Raw genomic sequence first — 13,057 nt, forward strand, 5'->3', positions numbered from 1 at the left:
TTCATACCTTCTTGGAAATGACAGACTTGTGAATTGTAAAGGACATGACAGAGACATATAGATTTATTTGTGGCTTTATACACCCACCTGCTGCATTCGTTAAACAAATATACAGTGCAGGACATGTTAAGCCATTCTGTATGCTAGTATTTTGTGTAGATTTCCCAGGTTTTTGTGGTTCTAAAGTCAGTACACTGTTGTTTGTATTTCCTCTTTGCTCAGATAGCCTGACAGTCGTTTGAATACAATCCTTGCTCCCACCCACAAAGCAAACCTTAGTTGTTGTCTCAGGGGTTCTGGTTAATAAACTGCTGCTTGGACCCCCCCACCCATTTCTTTCAGTGGAGGCTTAGCTACTAGAGGATGAGCTGTGGTGACAAACTGTGCCATGACCCCCATGAGTTTGAAGCCTACATGTTCCCAGCCGTCTACGGGACGGTGTTCGTTGTGGGTCTTCCGGCAAATGCGGCGGGCCTGGCGGTGGCCACACAGCTGCTGCACCAAGGCAACATCCTGGCGGTCTACCTGATGAACCTGTGCGTGTCTGACCTGCTCTACATCGCCTCGCTGCCAGTCTGAATGGCCTACACGCACCACGGGGACTGGCCCTTCGGCCGGGCTGCCTGCAAGGCAACCGGCTTCATCTCCAGCACCAACATGTACGTCACCATCTCATTCCTCGGCTGCATCGCTGCCGACCGCTTTGTGGCGGCGGGCTTCCCCCTGGCCGTCTGCTGGGCCCGCAGTAAGCGTATGGCAGCCGCGGTCAGTCTTGGGATTTGGTTGGTCGTGGCGGGATCCCACGGTGTGCTTCTTGCCCAGCAGGGCCTCTTCAATGGTCACGAGGACAACGTGACCCTCTGCTACGAGAAGTTTACCCTGGACGACTGGTGGGCCCATTTCAACTACTACCTGGTGGGCGCGGTCTTCCTGACCTGCCTGGTGCTGCTGCTGGGTTCCTACTGCGCCGTCATCTGGGCCGTGCAGCTCAGTGCCGGCCTGCTGCCGGCCCGAAAGAGGAAGCTGGTGGGCCTGCTGCTGGGCCTGGCGGGGATATTCGTGGTCTGCTACCTGTCCTACCACGTGCTCTGCTTCATCCGCTCCTACCGCAGCGACATGGGCGCCTGTTCCTGTGCCTGTGAGAGGCGCCTCCGCCCCCTCCACCGCGTCTCCTCTGCCCTCACCAGCCTCAGCGCCGCACTGGACCCCTTCCTCAACATCTTTGCCAGCGAGGACTTCAAGCAGGATGCGGGGGGGCACTGGCCACCGTTTGGCTCTGGATGAGGCTCCGTCCGAGAGCCCAATGAGGGGCCACGCTAACCAAACCCTCAGTGAAACATGTGACTGAGGCGCCAGTGCTCAATCTCAGACGGCTACCCCCTACTAGTGAGTAATCTGAGCTAAAACTGAGCTGAAATTTTTTATGCTGTGTTTGGAATATTATAACTTTATGTTATACTGTTATAGCTGGAACAATGATATTTCTGTGAATGATCTACACTAATGTTATTTTCTGAGGAAAATGACAATTGACCATCCTATATAAATGTTGTAATGTATGTTGTAATATGTTGAGATGGCTTTTCTTGTACAATGTCAGGCTTTTAATGGTTCTGTATATATAATTAAATCGAATGCTAATATGCAAATACCAGACATAGAGCTAACACATATGTCAGATAATGACTTACCTTTCTCATTTTTCTCATCAGAGTACAGATTATACAAGTACAGTTATTCTTGTGAGGGTGACTTTAGGTATCAGTCTATAGTTTAATAGCTTTAATATTTCAACAAACCTGCACCACCAATGGGCAGTCTTAGATACAGGTTTAATTCTTGACCTCTGACAATCTAATGGATTGCCAAATTAAATTTGTCTTAGAAGTGCAAGTCAGAATTATAATTCATAATTGGAAGGTAACAGTAAACGGTATCTGCACTCAAACATTTTTCTTTAGCATTAATCAAATAGAGGTCATGCCTGTCATATTTTCATGATGAACTGAAAGAAAGCTTTGAAACTGACTTCTGATGGAATGAATAATAAACAACAGCATGTGGCTTTTGACATATCACAACTTGTATTTATCAATTCACAGAGATAACTGTACAGAGGCAATGATCTTCAGTTGGATCTATTTTATACATCATTATTCATTCATTATTTCCATGTACTTACAGGTGTCACCCCAGTATTGTACAGTGATTGTATAGCGAGGGGGTAAAACTGTTTAAAAACATGCACAGCAGTTTCATAGTAGGGTCTCCCTATTAATTCATGCAACTTTTTGTCCTGAATTTTGACTTTTTTACAAATAAATTCTTTTTTTCCCCATTTGTTCAATCTGATCGTTAAATTTGTTAAAAGTCACAAACTTTCCTCTCAGTTTTACAGCAGGTAAAAGAAAACAAATGATTTTTTTTCTTTACAGAAAATATCTTAAGCAATTACATTTTATACAGGTTGGCAAGCTGTTGAGCTTTGCAAAATATCAGTAGTTCACTGAAGAACAGTGGTGCTGTAGGGTCTATCTGGCAAGGGAATGGGGGACAACGGCAAGAGGAGCTGAGCAAATACAAGGTGACTGAAGGCTGGAGGCGTCAAATAAACAGACAGCGATCAATCACCTGATGGTGGGCTTTAACTAATCTACTCACACCAAGGTATAAAATGTGCCGCAATACAAACGTATAAAAAAACCGAAAGACAAAAAATCAAATGTAGTCTGGTAAACCTAGGCTGATAGCGGTTTCAAGGCAAAGCACTTCATCCAAGACACAGTGGTGCTATGTTTAAACGGATGAATGCGGCCAGTCCCGAACTTCTGCTGCCCTGAACTGTTGAGGACGTATCTTTGTTTATGTGGCTTAGTCCTGTGGGGTGGGTTTCTGTGGGGAGGTCAGGCTGCCATAATGACGCAGAGGTGCTGATGGGAAATTAAGTCCGGAGTCAATCTGAACATGCTTGCCAACCAATTGCTCCATCAGTGAAGCACTATTTGAAATCACCCCTGACGTGGATAAAATGACAAAAATACTGTATAAGCAGCGCTGCAGATCTCCTAAGCCTCTTCTGTGTATTCCCAGTGCAGCTAGAGAGCATGGTTACTAGTATAAATCTCTGTTCATGCAAACCCCACATGTATCTATAAAAATTGTGCTTTCTGTTGATCAGCTTTGACACCAGGCCGGTCTGTGTCTTCAAGGAGATCACACGCTTAATTTTTGCTAAGGAAGACCATGGTAAAGGATGCACAATCCAGGAGCGTGTTTCACTGTCAGCATTCAGGTTTAGATCAGCATACAAGCTGAGAGACATGTTTATACAACTTATTTAAGGTCACCAAGCTTTTCGAGGGTCCCAGGACCTCCTCTGGCACGACGGTTGGAAAAAAATAACATCACTGTGAACTTTAAGAAGCAAATCTCTGCGACATAAGAATGCAGTATCTCAACTGACAGAAATCGCCAGGTAACCAGCACAACCCCCCACAGAAAAGCTGGCAAAAGTTGACAGAGCTGAGCTGATTCTTCTTAGATGGCCAAAGAAATGTTATGTTTCAGTTAGGTGGTTCAGTTGTGTACATTGAAGTGTTGGACTTCAAGAAAAGAGTACACTCTGAGATTTGTACCCTGGTGACCGCATTAAAAACGGCTCGCCCTTTCCTCTTGCAGACCCTCCAGCACCACAGCTTCATGGGCAATAGCGCTGTGCAATGGGGTAGCGTTTTTAGTGCAAAGGAAAAGTTGCATAAATTCTCTTTTCGCTTCATTCCACCTATTATTGTTTCCTTTAGCTCCTTCCCGAAAACAATCCTAGTAGTTCTAATGCATAACATCAGCTATAAGAAAGAATACTGCATTTAAAAATTTGAATTGGTACCAATGATAATATAAATCAGGAATGCAGTTAAGAAAAAAAAAAAAGATAGCATTGTTTCCAAACAGAAATACAATTTAAAAAGACCAACCCTCTGTGAGAAAAATCAATATTGTCTGTGTGTCTGCCTTTTTGTCCCCAGGTTTGTTAGAGGATGATGGAAAATTACAACAAAAGGATGTCTTTTGAACTGTGCTGTGGTATTTACACATTGGCAGGGTTGGTCATGTTTTTCGGCAAAACAGAAGAGAATGAAGACAAACATTTTGAATGAGGTCAGGATTTGCATGCGCCAATGCGCATCTACACTGGCCTTTATCTGGTGCATAATTCTGACCGCCATTTTCAACACCAGCTAAAGTACTTTACCTTCGTCTTATAATTATCCGTCCAATAATCTCACTTCATATAACACTCTTGAAAAGTGGAATACTTTCTGTGATTTGTTGAAACGGGTAGCATCCACAACTAGTAGAAACCCTCCTCCCCTATAATAAACATATAACACCATAGCTTGTTTGTGGATTGTAGCTTCTGAATAAATCTGAATGTATGAGATATACTTGTGTCCAAACTGCATTTTAATGAGCACTGTCATGCCGAACTTGCTTTCACGTTCAGAACCAAATGGGCTACACAGACACAGCAAAGACCAACACCTGAAAGGCAAAAAAAAGTTGAGTGCACACTGAAAGCATACCAGCAAAAATGAACTTGTGGCTGCATATTTTCAATAGACTAGTGATATACTCCAACTGCTGTATTTTGTAAGCCTTTCAGTGTTAGCTATGTGTAACTAGTTTAATGTTTAAGAGGATTCACACTCCTCAGTGTATAGCACGTATCCATGTACCCCATGTGCAAGTGGCTTGTGGCATATGTAAGTCAACAAGTTTTATTTGTGTGATGATTACAGGTTTGTACAAACAAAAATGCCAGTGTTCACCGCAGTTTTGTGTCCGACGTGCATTGCAGTTTGCATTAGTTTGGCTTTCAAGCATACGTATATTAATGCATACGTAATGAAAAAGAAAGTAGAAAAAGCTGCTTAAGAAATATGTCATATCTGCGATGTCACAAATTTCTCAAACAGTAGCTCACAAATTTCACAATTCATGTGGAAACTAGATCTTGAGTCTTGTACATCTCTGCAGTACAACATTTTTGCATTGTATTTTCAAAACCTCAGTTGTGGTGCTAACATCCATAAGGTTGGGATCGTTCTCACTGTCAGCTTTGAATGTACCAGCAGCAATTTTTCGGCTGGCTTGAAGTACTACACAGCCATAAAGGCTGAGCTGAAACTATCTATTCTTTAATGAGGACCAAAGTAGAGGCAAATAGTTTTACACTGTAAAATGTCTCCTTCCATATTTTTGTATGTACCAACCTAACAAATGCATTTTTTAATCACTCAAGCTATGAAAGAATCCTCCTTTAAGACATTCAAGCACCACTGCTCAAAACCCTCAGGCTGACTATAACTGCATCACAGCAGAGAGCCAAACTGCAACACCAACGTTTGTCAAAGAGGCCTTCACATCTGAGTAACATGAGTAACATCTGAGAGGTGAGCATTAACCTGCACTCTGCTCGTAGATTTATGCGTCCATGTGGTATATGTTGGGAGACTAAATGTGACTCTGGAACACCTTGTGTTTCCCGTGGGAAGCCGGGTCGTCCCTGCCCGGTCCCCTCCCCCCACAACCTCGAGCCTCGCTTTGGCCATAACACCAGCGAGGCGATCCAGCATTGGTTTCAGCGCAGGAAGGAATGCACCCGTGTGCCTTTCGAAAGAGAGATTTCTGCCATGCATGGAAGACTAAGAGTGACTGAGGAGACAAAATCAGAATCAAACTGAACCTGAGCTATGAGACCCTGGCTGTGGTGAACAGCGATACACAAATATCTTTTTGTCCTTTGGGAATGAGGTCTTTGAAATCAACACATGACATAAATACGGGTAACAGACGCACTGAGCATTCACTGGGTGAAGACTTGCCTTCCAATCCCCCCCTCTCAAATCGTACAAAAGGTTTCCTCTCTTGTGGGCCCCCTTGTCCTCCATCTTGCATCTTGCTACTGTGGCCAAAGGGAAATGGATATGTCTGTCACCGTAGCGGGCTTTGACCTTTCAGCTTCACCTCCTTGTTGCTCTTCCACCTCCCCATAGACAGGCCTTGCTGGTACAGAAGGCTAAATGACACCGAGACCAGGTTTGTGCCAACTTGTCACACCTCGTACTGAGCATCATGTAAAGCTTAGCTCATGTTTTCAGCTTTCTTGTCTGAGCATTTTCTACCGAAAACTCTGCTGTCTGAGCAATTTCTGAAATCTGCAGCCACAGCTCTCTGTGTCATTTCCTCTCCGGTCCAAAGCTGGGCTTGTGGATGCCCCTGGGGAATGGGTAAAGGAGTTGTTGAGCCCTCATGTAGAATTACAAAGTGACAAGAGGAAAACCCGAGTGGGAGGGTTGACGACAAGATAGAGAAAAAAAGACAGGAGGAAAAATAAAAAAAGAAAGATGGCAGGAAGACAGGGAAAAAGAACAGAAGTTCTCCAAAAAAAGCCAGCGTTTTAAAACATTTTGGCTTATTTCATTCACTGTTGCTTGAGATGCTAGATATGGTGTCTGATAGATAGACAGACGGGTAAATAGATACAGTTAGATACAGTTAATCCAAAAGGAAACATTCTTAATGAGCTACTTTAAATTAATACCTGTGACAACAACCTTTTTGTAGGGGTATTTTCTTAGTAGCCTACCACCTGGCTGTGGCGCAGTGTCCAGCTGTGACCACTAGGGGGCTCCGACTGCCTGGGGCAGAAGCAGAGAGCGTTGGAGCAACGAGAGCTGGTGGTTAGTGTCGAGCTAGTCCTCGGAGCAACAGAGAGAAAGAGAGAGAGGAGGATACGCCTGGCTGCACGTGCTCTTGATTATTTGCGCACGTTCGCATTGGTCCCTTTCCTTTTTTGCCGGATTTATCCATGTCAAAGGGGAGGGGTGCGGAGCTGGAGGGACGGGAGAGACACCGAATCCAGTGAGCCACACGCCCCCTCCCCCCCAGCCCACCCCACGTTTGGCTCCCTCATTTCTTCTTCCCCGACGCGCTGGAGCGCTTGTCCGTTTTCCCCGCTTTCTCCGGCTTCTCGCCTTTCTCCGACCTCTCCGACCGCTCGCCCTTCTCCGCCTTGTCCCCTCGGTCAGACCGCTCGCCCTTCTCCGACCGGTCGGCCTTGCTGCCGTCCCTTCGCGTGCCCTCGTCTGTGGAAGAGGTAGTAGGCTGGGGCTGCCCCCATTTGGCGATCTCCTCGTGCTCGGCAATGCTGGTGGTGATGTTCGTGATCCAGCCCTTCAGGTCCTCCTGCAGTTCAAGGAACGACAGAGAGACAGTGGGGAAGACCCCCCCCCCCCCGGTGAGAACAATCACTCGGGCAGTGTCACACCCCTCATCTGTCTCCCAGCAGACAACACCAGGGAATACTCAGAGATGACAGGGGACATTAAAAAACTGGCACACAGTTCATGAAACGAGTGGGCTCAATTTTCTGATAGCTGCTCTTACCTCATCCTTCGCATGGAACAGGAATTCGCTGCCATCTTTTGTTCTAAAGGAAAGAGGAAAAGCAGGTGAGCTATTTCATCTCTATTCAAAGGTAAACATCTTAACTAAGGCTATAGATGATTGGAGGTTTTCAGTCAACTTGAGTTGGTATTTGGACAGAGCAGAATGGTACTTTAGAGCAGAAATGTTCCTGGACTGGGGGCAACTCATGCAACTCTATGTTCTGAGCACTTTCCAAAGAGCTGTCTTTGACAATAAACACATTCATTTCTTTGTCTTTTTGAGGACTAAGGATCACAGCATACATTGAGGGTCTAGTTTCATATCTTCCTTTCATGTATCTGTGTACAATAAATTATTATTAATTTTATTTCCTAGTTGGTAGCAAGTGTAACACTTGAGAATCTACATAAAGAATAATGCTCCAGTTATGGAGACTTGTCTGAGGGTATTTTCTATGGTATTATATTCTTGCAGATGTAATTGTGAAAAATAATTCATTGGTTTTAACAATGAAAGTCTTTTACACAATCCAATACTACACCTATAAATGGATTTTAATAAATGGAGTGACAGGAGTTTGAAAAGCATTTACAAGAAAACCACAAATGACGAGTGGCAAACTTCAAAATCCAGCACCTTGGTGTAGTATTATTTAACATTGAGACGGGACAAAGGAACGCAAAACTGAGGACTGCAGGTTCAAAGCTATCCAACGAGGCGAGCACCAGTGGTGGAGGAGGGGAGCCTCACTTGAGCGTGAAGACGTTCTTCTTCTTCTTGTAGCCGTTGGTGACGTCGCAGGTGCAGCTGCTGAGGTTGAGCAGCGGCTCGTTGTTGTAAGGTGTGGTGGTGTTCTTGGCGTCCTTGTAGAAGCCGATCTCGCCCTTGTTAAGCACGCAGTAGAGGTTCACCCAGGACCTGCTGGCAGAAAGGGAGGACAGCCCCTTTGAGCGCTAGCGTCACCGGCTCCGTCTACCTACGCTACTCACCTGGTGCGCTCATGAGCACGAGCTGTCATGGGTCGAACGAGAACAAACTGCCAAGCAAACGATTAACGGACACACTACCACGCTAGAGATGTAAATATGGCTTACCTTTGTCGGGAGCGGGAGGGCAGTCAGTTCCAGCGCACAGCGAACATGAAACAGAAAGAAATGCTTTTGGTTAAATGCAAGCATGCGACCTGTGGAAGGGGGGATTATACTTGACCTCACAACAACGCCGAGTTAATTTTGATTTAGAAAATCAACACTTTACCTCAACATGACACGCAGTCAACATATATGTCCAATTGTTGTTTAACAAGAGCCTGTCATGGATTGTGACGGCGCCCTCTGGAGGCAGTTCTGCAGTTAGAAGCAGTTCAGTCTCCCGTGCGGGAGACCCGGGCCGCTTTGGCATGGCGGACGGAACGTCTCTTGTGGGACGCCGAGCGCCATGTGGTAGCGAGGGTCACCTGCATGGGGCAACGACTGCATGCTGCATTGGACAGAGGTGGGCGAGTCAATTTTGTGTCCTCTTTTTCATCAGTTTTGGTAATACATACAGTGGACGTCCCAAGCAGTCTCACGCAGGGCGACTGCTCGCAACGGCCTTGGTACGTTCAACCAAGATGGCTAGTCCGGCCTGAATTTGTTACTTCCCTCTTGTTTCAGAGGACTTAAAATGACTTCCCCACACTCAAAGCAGACACATAGCAGTGAGACATGCTCTCTGTTGGCCCCACAGGCAGTGCTGCAGTTGGTTTGCGGCGCCCCCACCTGTTGGAGCTCTTCTTCTGGCTCTCGATGTCCAGCTTGCGGAAGAGGAAGCCCTCGCGCTGGGCCGTGTGCGTCGGCGGCTGGGGCACGGGCGGGCTGCTCTGGGCCGGCGCCGAGCGGGACCGCCGCGTCTCCCCGGTGCTGGGCTCTTTGGGCCGGGGCCTCCGGCGCGGTTTCGGCCGGTCCCTCGCCCGCGGCCGGTCGGGTCGAGATGACTTCTCGGGGAGGCCATTGGGAAGACGGGGCACCTCACCCCGCGCCTGTAGCAGAGATGGGGGAAAACAGTGGCAGGTGGGCCTCATGGGTTTTTGTGTCTGTACCTGAATCACTGCCACCTAATGCAATTTCTTATATCCTAAACTCTCTTTTCTTTAAAAAATGTTAATGGTTTAATGCACTTCTGTTCCTACCAGCTAGCTTGTACCTTGTTCTGGCCAACTACTGAAATTTGGTCATGCAGCACTTCTAATATTGTGACTCCATGTATGGCTTTCGCTTGTGGTGTACTCTGCCTCACTTGTAAATTGCTTTGGATAGAAGCATCTTCCAAATAAATCAATGTAAATGTACTGAATTTCAATATCATATCACATCCTGCTGTCTATTTTGTGCAAACACAAGCTTTGCGGCTCATTTCTGAGGTGGCCTCTCCATCACTTGCATGGGTGCAGAGCTCTTGTCCAGCAGACTCACCTGCGCTGCCTCTCTCTCTTGTAGCTGCTCCACAATTTCTGCCAAGGTGGACCGCTTCTCCCTGAGACAGCAAATACCATAACCATGAGAAGGACAGACAGGAGAGTTCCCTGACTTTTCAAGACCCATTCTGAAAACGCGTTCACTACAGACTGCTGTAAGAGTCTGTGAGTCACCTTCCATCATTATAAGCATACATTTATAACCTACATTTGCTACATTTAAACAATGGATGGCTACTCCTGATGCTAGAGGTCCACAATCCCATGGGTTGTAGAGCTGCCTTTCATTCTGTTGTGGCTGGTGAGCAACAAACAGGGGCGACAGGGGGACTTGGCTGTATCTGAAAGCTATCCTGAATCTTTTTTAGGTTGTTTTGCACAATTAACAAGCATACCAATTTAAATGGCCCACCCTTTAGCAGTGGGTTCCTTTTCACTTGATTCAGTCAAATGTGACGGTATTACCTTTTTGTTATGGCGCAGATTTAATTATTTAGTGTAGCCAGAATATTTTATTAAACTGACATTTTTTTCATGTGAAGCGCATGTTCGGCTATAGAGAAACACAGCATTAGACATGATTACATTAAAAGAAACTGAGCCTGCTTAAAATGGCAGGCTTTTCGATCATGAAATAATTGGAAAGGGGATCAGAACAGTAATCATGTTAACAGTAAATTATCTGCCTCTGCTGTATCTCACTGGCCACCACTGCTTTCAGCCAGCTACTGGCAAACACCTGGAGCAGCAGCTAATACAGGTGCCTGTTATGTCAGGCCTCAATCAAGTAATAAGGACCAGCTGGATTTCCAGACAATGTCATTGTGTTGTGATTGTCCCTACCACTGGGGAACGGCTATTCCCTGTGGTGTGGTGTGCACTCACCCCGCAGAGCGCTTGTCCGAGTGCTCCCTGGTGGTCTCCTGTTCGCTGGACTCCTGCCTGTCCAGCCGGTGACGGTCCCTGCGACGGGGCTCATGCCCATGGCCCTCCTGCTCGCTGGACGTCTGCCTCTCCAGCCGCCTCTCGCGCCGCTCCCTCCACACCTCCTGCGGCAGCTCGTCCCGCCGAGCCTGGATCTCCTGCTCGCTGGAGGCCTGCCGCTCTAGCCGCCGGTCCCGCCTGTGGTCTGGCTGGGGGTCGGAGCGGCCACCCGTTGGGGTGTCCCGCGGGGAGTCGCCGTTCAGCAGCTCCCTTCCGGTCTCACGCGCTGCTGCCACCACCTCGGCCGCCACCACCACCGCCGCCGCTGCCGCCTCCCGCTCCTTCTCCCGCTCCATCTCCAGCAGAGGGCGCACCGCCTCATGGATGTGGTCGATCTTGGGCTGCAGCCGCTCGGGCTTCAGGTCCTGTCGCACGTAGGCCACCTTGGCCTCCACAGCAGGTGCCACCGCCACCCCCCCACCGCCGCCTCGCCCGTCCAGGCCCCTGTAGGGGGCGGAGGCGTTGAGGACGGGCGTGTAGCTGGCCACCATGGAGCCCAGCCTCCGGGCGACAGAGGACGTGGGCGGCTCCAGCAGCTGCCTCTCCAGCCGCGGCTCTGCGTGCTCGTAGATGGTCTGCCGCATCAGGGAGGAGGCAGCGCTCCGCGAGGGCGAGGTCTCCTGCGGGTCCAGGAACACCTTGCGCCCCAGCAGCGGCGTCGGGGGCAGCTTGCTCTGCTCCGCTTTCAGCTTCTCCACCTAATACAAGACCGAGTGCAAGCAACATCAGCATCCATCAAAACAACCATGCATGGTACACATACAGCTCTGTTGTATATGTATAACCTCATTCATTTCTTCAGTAGGCGCAGTAATCCAATCAGGGACCCCCTATTACATATCATATAAAAGGCGCTGCACATAGAGTGGTAACCAATAGGAAGATTTATCTCTGCTTATTATAGGTTGCAGTGGCAGCTCCTGTCAAATCTCTTGGGGGGGGATGGGCAATTGTTGCGATGATGGCTAAGGTGACCCAAATTAACAGCTAGCTAACTAGACATTGTCACATTGCATTGTGCAAATTAGTCAACTAGCTAACTCGACATTGTCACATTGCAAACAAAGCGTTAGCTATTTCGCAGCCTGCTAGCCACGTTTTCTGATCATACCAGCTCCATGAAAATCCACGGTCATACGATTCTTTCATACTGTCATACAAACAGAACAGTCTAGAACAGTCACAGCTAGCGTAACACTGTAGTAGAATGTGATAGAAAAATTCCCTCCTTTAGTAAGGGGGACTTTGGTGGTATGTCACCCGACAGCCCTAAGAAACAAACCGCCCCTGACAGGTTGTATTTATGTTAATGTCTATTTTCAGACATATTTTAGTTTTTGGAAGAAAAAAGTTAATTAATTTGGCGGACCCTCTGCAGTAACTCTGAGGACCCCCTAGGGGTCGCGGACCCCCTGTTGAAGATCGCTGATCTCAGCAACCACCGCACTCCATGTAATCCCAGTACATTGGATTAAAATTCACTGAATAATCTCTCAGACCTCAAAACTAATAATCCCCTCTGATGAACGAGTATGAAGTGATTACAGACTTTCTTCAAATATCAAGAGAGTTATAGGTGAAAGAGAAATGGGGCTGTCTGGGGTGGGGAGGCAAAACTGGGGAAAATTCAGACATTTCAAAGACATTTTGATCTGAAAGCCTATGCTGAAATGCCCGAAGTTTGTTTCTTAGACAAATATAAATAGTGAAGTTGATGCTTATATATGAAAAGTCGAAACTTTTGACTGTCGCTGTAGCCAGTGAGAGGTTAAGTCTGGCCTGGGGGGTGATGGGTACGTACGGTGGTGAGCCGCCGCAGCGAGCTGAAGCGCTCCTCCCAGGTGGCGGCGGCCTTGCGGAAGGCTTCGTGTCGGCGGATCAGCTGCTCCACCTCGTCCACGCTGCCTCCCAGCTCCTTGCTGTTGATGAAGGGCTCCTGGGCCGTCAGCCAGGCCTCCGCCACCACTGCCTCCTGGGCAAACTGGTGCACCTCCAGCACTGCAGGGGGAGACAGAGGGAAAGAGATCACATTAAACATCAATATTGCCAAGGTATCTCAACGGGGTTCTCGTATGGTTGAGTGTAATAGTAATCCTTCACTGTAATTAAGGCTAGAGAAAAGGGTGGTGTTTTCATGTACTGATCCCATTGATTTTCACACAAATG

General features: G+C 47.5%; 1 protein-coding gene and 1 pseudogene across 2 annotated transcripts in view; one reads left to right on the top strand and one right to left on the bottom strand.

The window, feature by feature from the left end:
* The first annotated feature begins 363 nt into the window (after positions 1–363).
* Positions 364–1,284, top strand: LOC118782949 (annotated as a pseudogene).
* Positions 1,285–5,582: 4,298 nt separating this feature from the next.
* Positions 5,583–13,057, bottom strand: part of LOC118782680 (spectrin beta chain, non-erythrocytic 4-like) — a 75,948-nt gene continuing 68,473 nt past the window's right edge. For both annotated transcript variants that reach the window (XM_036536128.1, XM_036536129.1), the window contains 7 exons: positions 12,693–12,889; positions 10,793–11,589; positions 9,906–9,966; positions 9,213–9,472; positions 8,203–8,370; positions 7,450–7,492; positions 5,583–7,248 (listed from right to left, as the gene is read on the bottom strand). In XM_036536128.1, the coding sequence (XP_036392021.1) occupies positions 6,973–7,248; positions 7,450–7,492; positions 8,203–8,370; positions 9,213–9,472; positions 9,906–9,966; positions 10,793–11,589; positions 12,693–12,889 (1,802 nt within the window). In that variant the 3' untranslated portion in view covers positions 5,583–6,972. The remainder of the gene's footprint in view (positions 7,249–7,449; positions 7,493–8,202; positions 8,371–9,212; positions 9,473–9,905; positions 9,967–10,792; positions 11,590–12,692; positions 12,890–13,057) is intronic.

Source organism: Megalops cyprinoides, chromosome 9 (genome assembly GCF_013368585.1).
Source record: "Megalops cyprinoides isolate fMegCyp1 chromosome 9, fMegCyp1.pri, whole genome shotgun sequence".
Classification (NCBI taxonomy): domain Eukaryota; kingdom Metazoa; phylum Chordata; class Actinopteri; order Elopiformes; family Megalopidae; genus Megalops; species Megalops cyprinoides.